This window comes from Liolophura sinensis, chromosome 13 (assembly GCF_032854445.1).
Source record: "Liolophura sinensis isolate JHLJ2023 chromosome 13, CUHK_Ljap_v2, whole genome shotgun sequence".
Lineage (NCBI taxonomy): Eukaryota > Metazoa > Mollusca > Polyplacophora > Chitonida > Chitonidae > Liolophura > Liolophura sinensis.
This window is the reverse complement of record NC_088307.1, coordinates 22,048,331-22,064,128: the sequence shown is the minus strand read 5'-3', so window position 1 is coordinate 22,064,128 and position 15,798 is coordinate 22,048,331. Positions and strand designations below refer to the sequence as shown.

At 37.0% G+C, this 15,798-nt stretch overlaps 1 protein-coding gene across 2 annotated transcripts; it reads right to left on the bottom strand.

The window, feature by feature from the left end:
- Positions 1–1,599: 1,599 nt before the first annotated feature.
- Positions 1,600–15,732, bottom strand: LOC135480121 (transcriptional adapter 1-like). 2 transcript variants are annotated; one of them, XM_064759884.1, is made up of 10 exons: positions 15,661–15,732; positions 15,257–15,293; positions 14,656–14,710; positions 13,025–13,090; positions 11,986–12,095; positions 10,526–10,598; positions 9,473–9,603; positions 7,641–7,789; positions 6,226–6,385; positions 1,600–5,467 (listed from the first exon to the last, which is right to left on the bottom strand). In XM_064759884.1, the coding sequence occupies exons 1-10, from the start codon at positions 15,729–15,731 to the stop codon at positions 5,291–5,293; spliced, it is 1,029 nt and encodes a 342-aa protein (XP_064615954.1). In that variant the 5' UTR covers position 15,732; the 3' UTR covers positions 1,600–5,290. The 2 variants fall into 2 exon arrangements, with proteins under 2 accessions (XP_064615954.1, XP_064615955.1); XM_064759885.1 differs by having other exon boundaries at positions 10,526–10,595.
- Between the last annotated feature and the right edge of the window lie 66 nt (positions 15,733–15,798).

The window sequence follows — 15,798 nt, the reverse complement described above, 5'->3', positions numbered from 1 at the left end:
TCCTAGTGGAGAACACTTCCCGTCATGTTCAGATATCCTAGTGGAGAACCCTTCCCCTGTAATGTTTAGATATCCTAGTTGAGAACCCTTCCCGTCATGTTCAGATATCCTAGTGGAGAACCCTTCCCCTGTAATGTTTAGATATCCTAGTTGAGAACCCTTCCCCTGTAATGTTTAGATATCTTAGTGGAGAACCCTTCCCCTGTGATGTTTAGATATCCTAGTGGAGAACACTTCCCGTCATGTTTAGATATCCTAGTTGAGAACCCTTCCCCTGTAATGTTTAGATATCCTAGTGGAGAACACTTCCCGTCATGTTCAGATATCCTAGTTGAGAACCCTTCCCCTGTAATGTTTAGATATCCTAGTGGAGAACACTTCTCGTCATGTTCAGATATCCTAGTTGAGAACACTTCCCGTCATGTTCAGATATCCTAGTTGAGAACCCTTCCCCTGTAATGTTTAGATAACCTAGCGGAGAACCCTTTCCCTGTCATGTTTAGATCTCTTAGTGGACAACACTTCCCCCGTCATGTTTAGATATCTTAGTGGAGAACACTTCCCGTGATGTTCTGGCCCTGAGATCACGAAGCAATCTTAGACTTATGTAATTTTCAAATCACTTTAAAATTGTTATTCTTATGTAACAGTGTCATATTATTTCTTGACAACATAAATTCTGAGTAAGCTCTAAGTAAAACAAATTTCAACTTAAATAATGGAAAGGAAAAATACCAAGTTCGATGATTGAAATTTTTAAGATCTTTTTGCGATCTGGAGGCCAGATATCCTAGTGGAGAACCAATCCCCCGTGAAGTTCAGATATCAGTAGAGAACCCTTCCCTTGTTATGTAGTAGTTCAGACATTTTCCCTTAATGTTCAGATATCCTAGTGGAGAACCTATCTGGTGATGTGTTTCCTGCGGGCTCTGCCCAATTTCCTTCCACTATAGTGCTGGTCACAGTCAAAGATAAGTGAAATATGCTTGAGTACGGCCACAAACACCAATCAAATAAACCCAAGCTTTTGAGTAAGAATAGGCCTTACTCTACAAAAGTTTCGAAAGCAGTGTTGATTGTAGTTACCATGGGGACACCTGTGAAATGCACGAGTTACCTGGCTTGGCCTTGTTTCAGAAAGCAGTCCCAAGCTAAGTTGATTGTAACTGCATGGTAAAGTCGTATGTAACCGTGGTACGGTAAATTACCTTAAATTTTGCCCAGTGTTCATTTTGCCCAGTTCTGAGAGTTCTGTTTTTCTTACAAAAGTGTTAGGTCAGTTTGTTAGGAAGGTAGGATGTCTTTCTGGAAATATGTGAGTTTGCAGCAACAGAGTAAGTATTTTTTGACATTTGCCTCTAAAAACGAACGTTCTTGTTGTTACAGTCAGCTTTGTCTTAATACGTTCGAGGAACAAGTCTCAGGGAATCAGTCAACTATCTGGCAGTAACATGTCAAGAATGGTACAAAAGATTTCTCAGTATAGCACCAAAGTCTAGTTGGCTACTATGTAGAGTGCCAGAGTGTGTTACAAAATGGTTGAAAACTTGTCTGTAGAAATATTTTTATTACATTTTTTTTTCATTTTCGTATAAAATATGTAAATAAAATGCATTGAATTTGAAATTCTGTGTAATACTGTTACTTTATTGCAACTCAGAAAATGTGATTTGATTGAATGTGCCATACTGAAGACTAATTTTATTTCTCTGGTGGCAGCCATTGTCGCTTTTCCTCCACCGGAGGCAGGGTTTGTCAGTAATTTCATGGATAAGGCTGGCATTGAACACCTTACATAGCAGAGTGAAAGACAACCATCTGAATCCCAAAACACCCGATCATTTTCCACTTTCTTAAACTGATTTCACCAGAAGTTGTAAAATAGGGCCAGATAGGGCTAAAATGTGATCTTTCATCCAGCAAATCTGCAATTATGTTTTAGAAGAATTTAAATTAGTTAAGCAAGTGTTCCTAAAGGTATACACTCTGTTCCTGAGTTGACTTCAGCGGTGCCAATACCACTGTTATTGTATGATTGTTGGAAACGTATGAGTTAGCATAATAGGTATATTAAAAGGAGCATAAACCATACAAAGCTACCATCTGCAAGGGCTATCATATCGCAACATGAACTGAAAACATGTACCAACTTAAAAATAGCAAGGCGATCTGGCCACCCTGGCCACATACCAATATGTGAAATTTTGAGCCTTGTCCCATGGACCAGTAACTGCTCAAACTGGAAAAACTGAAAAAGTATTTCCAATGAATTCATGCAAGAAGACCTTCATTTGAGCCCTATTGATAGTGCTTGGTATCAAGGTCAAATAAAGGCTTTCTCTGGAACTGGGACTGGGACTTAACCAAGAGTAGATAAACCTATATGTACCGGTAATGAAGATGACAGATAAATGCTACTCTTTGATTAAAAAAAAAAAGTTTTTTTACTGAAGACAACACATTCTGACACGTAAAAGGTATCATCATCCAAATGGCAAAACAATGTCCTTGAGTGTAATAAAGATTCAATGACTTATGTGAAAGTGTCAGGGCCCAACTTCACAAAGATGGCGTACATATATGATAATCGACCAAATAAGACGATAGTATGGTAATAGTGACGCACAAAATATCGTACGGCAAATTTACGATAAAAAAAATGTCATGCGCCGCTTTGTGAAACCAGTTCCCAGTTCAGCAGAAATTCTTTCTATAAATAACAATTGCCTGACCAGATGACGGAAGGATAGAATTTGATACAAATGACGAATGCCAAAATTACGATACAAATGTACATGGACACAAATTTCCATTCAAAGACAACATACACTCGCATATATGTAGAGATAGCAGTTCTCTCCTTAATCGGTCTCGTGTAGCCTTCTGTCTACTAACTACTGAAAGAGCTTACAAATCAGATTGTCCAGAATATCCAATGGCAACGACTGCACCATCATTAAAGTGAACATAAAGTCAGCCATTAAAGCAGAATTAATTAATAAAGCAGTATTCCAGAAATGTTCTAAAAATATTTGTACAATTCTACACCGCTTATCAACAAAATAAATAGTAAACAATCGTCAGTACTTATCAACTCATTGTCGACACCATTTTTTGTTTTTTTTTGTTAGGCTGTAGCTATGTAGAGTGACGTCAATGTCAAACAATGTGACAACGAGAAAATACCAACAAAAATGCCTGATACCCAACAAAAGAGTATTAGCTCTATTCCATGTTCAAAAGGCCGATATTTATTAAAGTTTGGCGCTTGGTGAGGGCGATGTTTGTGGACACAAGCGTCGTGTTTTAGCTGTCCTGCTCATTCTCGTCCTGCATGGGTGTAAGTATTTGGCCAAGCTGGCTATATCGACCTAGGGAATTTACCTAACATAGCTGGACCTTCTGATTGATAACAGACCATTTTATTCAGATTTTGGGAAGATATTTTTGTAATAAATCTGACTACGCTAAGGAAAAATAATGTGAAGTCACAATATTTTTTTTGAAGCAATTACTCTCTCGAGACGGTTTTCTTGCCAGCTCACCCTGACAAGTTACTGCTGCCTCCTACCCAACATGTAAGCATTGTGACACAGGCAGCAGTTCTCTCAGTTCCCTGCTCATAAATATGTGGTTCAAAATGCATCAGCTTCACACTTAAACTGACCGCAAAATCCAATATATTGCATCGATATTTGCCTACCCACTATAAGAATCCACACCAACAATCAAGAGCTAATAGTTTTTTTGGGGCGTTTTGACGCTTTTAACCCTGGCGATTGTTCAAGTTCATTCAAGTACAACATGGCTACTCTGAGTGAATTGTCCGTCAGTGCCATATCCTCAGTTCTGAACTTCATCTTCTTGGCTTTCAAAACTTTACTGAATTTTACATATTTTTCTGTGATAACTGTGTCCTACATCATTTTTTCTATGTATGTATAGTGGCAGACTTTATGTTCACGTCATGCAGTAACATGTTGTTCTTATGAATTAAGTTACCCTTAAGATGGATTAAGGTAAAATTCATTTTTAGAGATCAGGTTTTAAATATGGAGATTTATGTATGGTTCACCTGTGGGTGATAAGTGATGCCAGGTATAGTTGAAAAATTTTTATTTCGTCACAAAGAGTCCATAGCCAACATCCTCTACCTCTGTATTTATTTTATTTGATTGGTGTTTTACGCCATAATCAAGAATATTTCACTTATACGACGGCAGCCAGCATTATAGTGGGAGGAAACCAGGCAGAGCTTGGAGGAAACCCACAACTATCCGCAGGTTGCTCACAGACCTTTTCTTCCTCTGTAAGTTATGTGAATATTAATAAAGACACACCTCTGCTCTGACCATAGAAAATTTGTGTGGAACTCAAGGTATTGCCAAGGTATTTTGCTCATACAGAGTATTATTAGCCTAACGTGGATTACATCACTTTTCACCAGTATTAGAAACCAGGTGTCTCTTGACAGTGTATAGAATTGATTTACTTATTTATCTGATTGGTGTTTTACGCCTCAAAAATATTTGACTCGTACAACTGCCGCCAGCATTAATAAATATAGTGGGAGGAAACCGGGGGGAAACCCACGCCCATCTGCAGGCTGCTGAAAGACCTTCCCACGCACTGTATGGTTGGAGAAGAAGCCAGCATGAGCAAATTGATTCGGATAGTCTGTGGTGGAGAGAATTTGTCATGCCCAGTTGCAATTGTTACCAGTGAACCAAGCTTCTGCCTCCAAGTACATGAATGGAGAACCACTAGGCATTCAAACATTTCCACAGGCTTTTGGTGGAAGGGAACTTTCTAGCTCCTAAACCCATAAAAATAATTTGTTTTTGATTCGTAGGTCAACTATTCATAAAAAAAAAATGTCTGCAGTCAAGCAAGTCGTCTCATCGCAATACAGTTAACGTCAACCATTACAACTCACCATGACGGACACCAGTTTTGCCTGACGGATACCAATTTTGCCTAACAGCTTACAATGTAGGTATTACCAACATCATGCGGTACAGATCTCCAATTCACAGTGATTTCACATTGGTATTCAAAAAACATCATTGTGTACATATAGGTGAAGTAAAATCGCTGTTCCATCAGGTTCAAAAAAAGAGACAAGATATTTAACTGATCTGCAGTCAGAAGAGCCACTTCTCAACAAATTCACACAGTTTCGGTATTGTCCTTCAAAATGTATGACTTAACTCACACACAAGTTTTGATTTGATCATAATTGGTCCATACTGCTCCCCCATTGCATAAATTATGCAAATTTTTTGACAACTCATAGTCTGATTGGAAGATGGTGATGCAGGCTGTTGTTCTGTTGCTTGTACATCATTTCCTGTTGGTGGATCAAGTCTTGCTCCAGTTCTTCTTTACTCGGGTGCCAGAGTTTATGAATAATCCTCTCAATGTTTGTGGCATAAACTGTGTGTGAGGGAATAGAATCTTTGTGGAGCTGAAACACAAAACAACATATTAAATCAAAACTAATGCACAAGTGGACAAGGGTTTCAAGGTTTGAAATGAGAAATTATTCACCAATCCCTTCGAGTACAATCTGCTTCCAGCTTTAACCTGAAAGATATCGGAGATGATTATTGATTTATTTACCGTATTTCACCTGAAGTTTAGTATTTTTCATGCGAAACCCTTTGCTTGGTCCTGATTGATTCTTTCAAGTTACAGTACTCTTAAAACTCAAGAGTTTTTTTTTACTTTTTATCAGAAAAACATAACTCTTGGCAAATATCATTTTAAGGCATAAATGTATTTCTGAAAGTGCATTTTTACACCCCAAAGTTTAGGTGAAATACAGTATTTATTGGCCATGTATGGGTGAAGGAAACCAAATAACCAGGATTAAACAGATGCCATTTGACAGTACCAGACAAATGTTGAAAGTACGCATACAAATTAAATTTCGGACATGAATCATTAATTACCTTTCGCTGATTCAGGTATACTATCAGATCCTAAAGCTAAATCCTAATTGGACTAAAGGTCAATTTTATGTTTAAGGATACGTGAAAAGCTATCAGTCTTGAACGCCAAGCCAGGCAGCAATAAGTACCATAGTCTTTGGCATGACCCGACCCGGGTTTGATCATGGGTCTCTCGACTTCCAAGGAGGACTCTCTAACCATGAAACCACTGAAGTGGTCCTGGGAGTAGGGAATTCCAATATTCTGTTGTTGGTCTGGCATGAACACTCACCTGTAAAGCCTCCAGTAAATCAAACAATGTCACAGGGCCTCTTGTTCGTGGCATGTCAACAGCCAGTGAGATTTGTTTCGCAGCAGATGCCTCTCCAAGGTCAGTTGAAGGTCGTATTGTTGGGATGTGATAACCTGAGGTTGTTATCGAAGTCGCTTCACTAGAAAAATACAAAAAAATGACAATGTGCACTGATAACCATAATCAGCATTTATCATCACAAGCAAGGAATTTTGAGTGAGTGAGTGAGTGAGTGAGTGCTTGGGGTTTAACATTACACATAATTTTTCACTCATATGACGACGAAGGAGTCCATAGAGTGCATGTAATGTGCTTCCTTGTTGCAGGATGGATTTCCACCGCTCTTTTATCTAGTGATACTTCACTGGGACGACTTACCGAAGGCAAGTAAGCCGCCCCACCCGAGCCATTATACTGATACAGGTCAACCAGTCGTTGCACTTTCCGTTAATGATGAACGTCAAGCAAGGAAACTACAACTTCCACTTTTAATGACTTAGGTGTGGATTGACCCTGGATCTACCGCTCCCGAAGCAGACGCTCTACCCACTGAGCCATCTGGGCCACTTAAGGAATTTTGAAAACAGCCCAAACCATACAACAGCTGCAGTTTTCAGCCATTCTCAAACGTTACCATTTATTCTTTAAACATAATACTGTACAAATAAAACATTGGCCATCAAAAGAAACAGTTTGCCATGTTAAATCTCATTTCTTGTAACATTATACTTTATTTTCCTGTACTCTGTCAAAATCTAGTAAGATGCATCATTTGCTGAAGTTGCTTATTCTGTGTTGAACAATACAAAACAAAATGCCTGTCTTACTCATTCCTATCGCTGTCATCTCAGAGGGCACATACAAGTATGGCATATGTATGACTTGACAGTATTTCATTAAAAGAAATGAAACCCGCGGATGGTCGTGGGTTTCCTCAAGGCTCTGTCGGGTTTCCTCCCACCATAATGCTGGCTGCCGTTGTATAAGTGAAATATTCTTGAGTACGGCGTAAAACACCAATCAAATAAATAAACAAATAAATTAAAAGAAATGACCACCTATTAACGAAGTGATCATCTAAGGAAGGTCATCTCTAAAAGTATGCTTACTTCTTTTTTTTAGATAATATTTCACTGAATTGAAGTGGGACTCACTGTCAGAGATAAGGTAGTCTGATGTCACCCACAGGTGATTTCTATGAGGTCATTGTTTAAGTAATCTTTGACTTACAAATCCGAAAAGAAAAGTATTTTTACACACAGTCTATTTGATGACCTTTAACTCAAATTTAATTTTGCTTTAACTTCATGCACTGGTATTATACATAAGGGCAAACAGAACTTTTGGGCTGGATGAAAATTTTACATTATTTTGCCAATGACTTACTATCTTACCTCTGTGTACTGGTGTCATCTGTGAGGGCAGACTGACGTAAGTATGGGTTGGATACCTCACCCCCCATGCCAAACTTAAACCTCCCTTCTCTCAGCTTGTAGGCATTCCTGCGGGACAAGACCACTGTAAGGATGTTCTTCAGGTGATGCTGAAACAAACCGCTTGATTGTCAGACTGGTTGATGGGTTTGTGGTAATTCTTTTTTTTTTTTTGTTTTTTAACAAAATTCTCAAGAATTTGTCACTCTTACATCGACATTGTCCTGTACAGTATATCATCAGAGTTCCTGAAGTAAACCATCAACCTTTGGAAAGTTACACTGATAAACTTTTTCACAAAGATGTGACAAAGATGTATGTCATAGTGATTTCCAGAAAACTTCATGCAAGACGACACCAAATGTAATGTTACCAACAAGTCAACCAAAATACATAAGGGAGAATGTTTAACATAAATTGTACTAACAAACTTTTCCATCTGGAAAATGAGAAGAGTATTTGTTAATTTATTGATTTATTTGGTGTTTTACAACATACTCAAGAATATTTCACAAATGGGAAGAGAATAAGGGAAACTCCCGACCAACCGCAGACCTTCTCATGTATGTGTGAAATCTTCGTAATCTCATGTAAATTTTCGTGGGATTACACTTAATATCATTGCACTCTTATTCGCCTAATTCTGCCGTTGTGTTAAGAGTGAATACGGTCCTACTTTTTAAGCATTTACATGAACGATCAAAATAAAACCATGACTAAGCAAACTGACAAGTGGCCAGATTTGGCCATTCACGTGCGACCATTTACCAACTTTCATTCCATTGTCAATGCTCTTTTTTCACTCTATGCTCAAAGTCTTTTATCTATGTTTCAAGCTCTAGCCTGAGTAACGTCGGCAAAGAGCGGAGGAAAGAACAGTCTGTTAGAAATAATTGTTCAACAGATTTTTCTCTGAAGTTGTAGATCTTAGCAAAGCACCTTTAACAGTGATCTAGTTGGCAAGGAGAAAATTTTTTTTTATATATATACATGTATCTTAAAAAGCTCCTCCAAAAAGTTTATGTTTCGAGGCCAACAAAAGTTACACACTGTTACTTTGGTGCTGAAACTTACATTTCAGCTAATACTATTATACGCCTTCCACTTTTGCCTATCTTTTCACACTGAGTGATCGCCCTGCATATTTTTCATACTGCACATCACTATTAGCTACGTTTGTATCAAATCTTAAATTTTCATGGACTAAAGTATGCTCCCTAGTTGAGTTGATTTAAATGTGGTGCATAATAAATATGTTATTGAATACATAATGTGCTGATGAGGACTCGTTCTATTTTTGCGTGGAGGAAACATGACTGAGATTTGGCACCATGAAGAAATGGAACTCGTCCTGCCTGTGTTCATTCAATGATCTACAAGCATATCGCCGTTTCAAACAAACCTTAAAATACTTTTCTGAGAATTGGGCAAGATAAATAACTTTTATTGTCATGGACCAATGTTTAGGTCAAATATATTTATTTTATTTTTTTTGTACTCAAGAATATTTCACTTATACAATGGCGGCCATCATTATGGTGGGTGGAAACCGGGCACAGCCTGGGGGAAACCCTCGACCATCTGCAGGTTAAGTCAAATATAGTACTTGTACATGTAGTTGCGGAGTAAGCCACCGGCCTCTGGTAATCAACTGACAAACTTTCACACAGGTATCGTATAGATTTCCACCTGCACGGGGCCCTCAATGTTTCCTCAATGTTGCTGGGAGGCAAGTGATCTGTCAGACGGATCTGGTTATGAATACTCTGGTGGCTGATTGACTGGGTTTTTACCTCTACTGCTAACATGACCATCTTGACACTGTCGTCTGTGACACCTTCCAGCTCACTCTCCCAAGCGTTCACAAACATGCGGCCATGAATTAGTGAGGCATCAGGCAGGGTCAACTCCCTAGAGCAAAATCCTGGTAGGCAGAAACACAATGCATGAATTCATTTATTTGACTTTCATGTCAGGCTGCTTGGAAAAACCAGTCTTCTTAGTCTCGAATGATGTTTACGAATTGTTTTAAGTGACCAATGATACAATAAACACGGTAAATATACAATACTTGAATCCCCGACTCTGAGCTCTTCAGTGCCTGGAGGTAATACTTTGTAACTTTCAATGCTTTCTGTATTCACCTTGCTCTCTATGCCTATTGTCAGAGCCTGGCTGTCTTGAGACAAAATATCAGATTTAACTTTCAATTTTGCACTTTGCCCTAAAATAATTACTTAATTGTATATTAAATATGAACAAAGTCTGCTGCTGTTATACTGTATAAATTTCCCCAAAATTATAAATATACAGAATATGACTTAAAAAGAGCATTAGCCAATACACATTCAACAACTGGGCCCTGATATCTGTTACAAGGGGGGATTATTAAAAGGTGGGATTAATTCTTGTGTCAGTGAGGTAAGGGTATTTTCACACAATTCTACCTTCCCAATGGCTACAGGTCTACAAAACCTGTAGAAATGACATACCCATGTATGGCTACTCCAAGAGGTGTAAAGCTTTCTTTCTATATTTGGAGCCATGTAGTCTCTTAACAGAAAACACATGCACAAAAAAAATAAATGAATTGTGACAGGGCTTACCAGCTAGAGATTTGAACCTGTGACCTCTGGTTATGCATACAGGCTTCTACCACTAGACTAAAGGAAATATCCCTCCAGCCCGGAGGTAGATAAGGCTTATATATCACCCTGTTACAAAATACAATTTGTTCCTATAGGGACTATAGGCATGGGACTTTTATTTCCAATATAAGTGATTGGAGAGTTTTCTTTCCTTTTAATACAATTAAAGAAAAAAACAAACAAACCTAGAGATCTTACCTAGAGATGTTTCTTCATCCCTGGTCAGAGCAGGTGGAGCATACAACAGTGGATTGACTGGGGCAAAACGCTGCTACAAGGTAAGGAAGTCAGTTTTACCTCGTACTGATTTGATGCCATGATCCAGGTATGTATGTATGTATGTATGTATGTATGTATGTATGTATGTATGTATGTGTGTATGTATGTATGTATGTATGTATGTATGTGTGTGTGTGTGTATGTATGTATGTGTGTGTGTGTGTGTGTGTGTGTGTGTGTGTGTATATATGTATGTATGTATGTATGTATGTATGTATGTGTGTATGTATGTATGTATGTATGTATGTATGTATGTATGTATGTATGTATGCATGTATGCATGCTTGGTGTTTTACATTTTACTTATCAATTCTTCAGTCATATAACGATGAGGAATCATTCGGTGTGTATACATATGCATTCTTCTTGTGGCAGGGCAAAAGTTCACCTGCCCTACCCTCCAAAAAAAGGACAATTTTTATTGAGCTTTGATTGAATTTTTATTTTTTATTTTTGTCTCAATGTTAATTTCTTCAAAAACCCTATTTCTTTCATTAACCAGAATAAACATACAAATTTCCCAACCCTATTTTTCTGACAGGATTGTGTTACCTGACGAAAAAGAATTTTTAATGATGGCCTGTTTGAAGACAGCTGATATTGCTCAAGGCCTAAAATAAATACCGTTCCAAGTGCAGTGGATTTTGGCAGGGTCAGTATAGTTAAACAAAATACTGGTTCAACTGGCTTGTGATTTATTTAATACAGAAATAAGTGACCCTACCTACATTTATACAGCTCCTACTACATGCAGGTGCTATACAATTATTGCATGTAAAACTGCATTATTTGAAGAAGCCCTAAAATAATATTTTTGATGCCAAGAAGTTTGACTGAAGTTTTTCTGATAAGAAATGAACCAAACTTCACCCAAGACATTTTAACTGGCTCTTTTAAGTTTAATGTGGATGAATTAATCAAAATGAAGTAAAATGTGAATTTTGGAAAAAGTAAACTTTTAAATGTAAAAGTAAATGAAATACATCTGGTAAAAATAAATCATGGAACAGTTTGATCATGTTTTCCTTTATTTAAATGAACCTGTGGATGGTTGTGGGTTTCCCCTGGGCTCTGCCCGGTTCCCTCCCGCCGTCGTGCAAGTCAAATATTCTTGAGTATGGCCTAAAACACCTATCAAATAATTAAATAAATTTATTTAAATGAAGAACCAGCTAACATCAAAGAGGCCCAGTAGATGTCAAAGGACACTGGTTAGAGACATTTTTTTGTTAATTCCGACCCACTACTGACATCAACTACAACAACAGAAAACTAAATATTTTTTTTCTTTTTTAAAACAAAAAAAACTTGCACTTTAGAAGGGGTATTAAACTGGGTGACTGATCTAATCACATCAAAGATTGTTACAGTTTACTCACAGGAAAACTGGATCTGGACGAGGGTTCTTTTCTTCTGCTCTTTAGATCTTTTCTCTTTGGACACTTTCCGGCGGACAAATACTGCGGTGAGTTTGTGATATCCTTTGGTGCTATAAGAAGAGATTAGATAATAAACTTATTTCTTGCCTACAATGATAACGGTTGTATAAATTTTTTTTACGTAAATTTATCGACAAACGCATCATGCACTTACCACCATCACAATTACAGCTCGCAGAGCACCTTTCAGAAGATATATAGGATAAAATACTGTACAGGAGATTTTTTTTTTAAAATATAGGATAAATACAGTAATTCTTTCCCAAAAAGATAGAATAGTCCAGATATAATTCTGTGACAAATGGATGATATATTATTTATTTAAAAAATATTGGAAATAAAGGAAGTGTTCAGGAAATAAAGGAAGTGTTCAGGAAATATAGGAAGTATTCAGGAAATATAGGAAGTATAGGAACATCTGAATAATACAGGAGGATCTGAATAATACAGGAGGATCTGAATAATATAGGAGGATCTGAATAATACAGGAACATCTGAATAATACAGGAGGATCTGAATAATATAGGAGGATCTGAATAATATAGGAGGATCTGAATAATATAGGAGGATCTGAATAATACAGGAGGATCTGAATAATATAGGAGGATCTGAATAATACAGGAGGATCTGAATAATACAGGAGGATCTGAATAATACAGGAGGATCTGAATAATATAGGAGGATCTGAATAATACAGGAGGATCTGAATAATATAGGATGATCTGAATAATATAGGAACATCTGAATAATATAGGAGGATCTGAATAATACAGGAACACTGAGGCCTGCATGACAGTAAACTATTTTACTCTTACATGGCCAATCACGGGATCACAGAAATAAATAATAAAATATTTCATCACCGATTAAGGGATCTGATACATGTACTGCCCTCTATACCACAGTGAGTTTGACATGTTCATCTGAACTTGATTTCATAACATAAATTACAGAAATTTCGAACTGTGCACAAACTTACCCATTGAAGAGCTAAGACTCCCACACTTTGTGAAGATTGCCAACAGGAAATCATTATGTAAATGAGCTAAAAAAAAAAAAAAATGCATCATACATAACATGTAGTGTATATAATCTGTACAAAATATACTCCTAAAATTTCTTCTAAAATCTGGGACACCTGCTCTGCTCATTTTACCCAATGTATATGTAATTCTAACAGGAATATTGAGTTTCTTTTTCTTCACATGGTTAGACCTTCTGATGAGCACTATATCATTTCTTTACTTTTCCAAAGGGCTGGTAAAGAAATGTAATATTCTACTTTCAACATAACTAGTATCTGCCCCAAATTTTAGAAGAATTAGGGTACCTATGAACCTATCTGCTTTGTGACATATATATATATATGTAAAAAGGACAAGTGGGGTTCAACACACATTAGACGGAGAAATGGATTAACTTTAACAGTCCATTACAGCCCATATGATGTGTCATTTAAAATTATTACTACGTACATAAGGCATCAAACATCATCACTGGAACATGGACTCCCATTCCCCCCCCCCCCAATTATTATTGTGCTTTACATGTATGCGTAAATCAGAGCTTAATAAACCACCTTTAAAACATTTACCGTAAATGTTTATTAGATGCTGTGTTATGACACAAGACGACATCAACTATGACGTAACGAGAGATTAGTTTCTGAGGTGTGAAAGTGGGACCTTGGCTATTATAGCATGCAGTATGTTGGTTATGTCACGACAGTGACAACTATTTTCTAGGAAACAGAATGTAAGAAAAACTTTGGAGGCCACAGAAATGCCGAGAGATCTTAAATGCAGTTGATGTTTTTCAATTAAGAGTTTGCTCTTATATTTAACTAGGGCCAGGATTTTAAAATTTCCATTAATGGAATTTCAAAATTAAATAACCTTTATCCAGAGTGTTCCAAATAAAATTAAAATCTGTCCTAAAGCTATGTCTTCGAATACTTAATGCCGCTTTAACTCCAAAACTTGCCATTACTCATTTTCTGATGTTCCACCTAACCACAGTTTACTTCTAAAAACACACCTTCGCCACAGGAGAGTGAGGGAGGTTATTCCATGTGGCCCTATAGAGGGCTTGCAATGGCAGCCATCTTTGAGGTAAGTTTGTGTATTGCCCACTGGGTGTTTATTGTTAGAGGCGTCATAAGCTGGGCAGAGGCCCTTGGCATGTAAGGGCATACAATGGGCAATATACACAAACTTACCGCTAAGATTTCCTAATCTTTAGAAGAACACAGTGAAGCCATTTACATGTAATTGCATATTACGATAAATATTTATGTGATAAGAATTTGATTTAAAACACCTTTCTGCAAATCTGTTTTTCGTATCTTTTGTAGTAAATGGAGCTATAACCTAAACAGCGTCTTTTACAAAAAATTTATAATAATTATGACCTACAGTTTTGTGCGTAAAGGAAACTGGAGTAGTCCACTATACACACAATCTGTTCATCATGTGCTAAATATCTCTCATTTTTTAAAACAAATGTGTTCAGTCTTGTTTTGTCCCAAGAAAAGCAGCTGACACCCCAAACAAATTGAGGTTATACTTTATCCAGTTGTTTCTGAATACTTTTTTTCACACCTTTACTTACCAAACTCCTCTTTTAACAGTCGTCGGGATTCCAGGTCAAACTCCTCTTTGGTCATCTAAAACAATAAAATATAAATACAATATATATATTTTTTCATAGTTTGTTGCACAAATGTGTTCATGTTGGCTAAAGGAAAAACCAACAATACAAAAAAATACCACGGCACATACATGACATACCATCATAGAAATATCACACATCTTTACGTAAGTTTACATAAATCAGAGTGAAAGAAATGTGGTCAAACATGGATTCCTAAAACAGATGTAAGTACACAAGAGGTAGTCTGAGATTCCTGTTTTATCAACACCAAAAAATATTTGTAAATTATCATTCAGTACATGATAAATTATATCAAATGTAATATTTCAAAGTGGTTAGCAACCTGGTCATTTTTCTGCATTTCAGTTAATTTTAAACAACCAGTTTTATCCTATGTTCTGTCATGTTAGCTAGAAAAAATACACCTATCCCCTTCCCTCCCCCCTCATCCTAAAAATAACCCCTCAAAAAACAAAGGTTCAACAAATGGTTTCTTGTCACTTCTTTGGTCAGGCTCAAATATAGGAAACATTAACTAATGGACCATAAATCATATTACCTTCTGTTTAAACCATGCTTTTAGATTGCCCAGATATCTGAAATCAAAAACAGCAATGTGTAACCCACTACAAAAGGAATGGAGATATATATATATATATATATATATATATATATATATATATATATACAGTAAACATAAAGGGACTTTCAAGTAAGCTGAAATGACCTTTACTTTTCCAATTTACTCTTGTCAAACTCTGCACACATACCAACGTTAAAGCCAGTCTTCAAATCCATAAAATTTCAGAACTGTCAAAATGTCTAGTGACAAGGTAATGTTATTGTTACGTTGTTGTTGCACACAAATCTATGAAACCGAGAGCAACGACTATGCTTTCGCTAAATTTCGGATCCCAGTGTCAACATAAGCATAGCGATAGACAGAAAAGATAAGTTCCTTACATTTTCATGCTGTCCCCCAAGGCATCGCTCAAATTTCTTTTGGCAACGTTGAGATCACAGGATGCCGCCATCTTTGAAGTGATGCCGGAAGTGAGTTGCCGGGAGATCTCGATGATTACCGAAACCATACACGAGAGG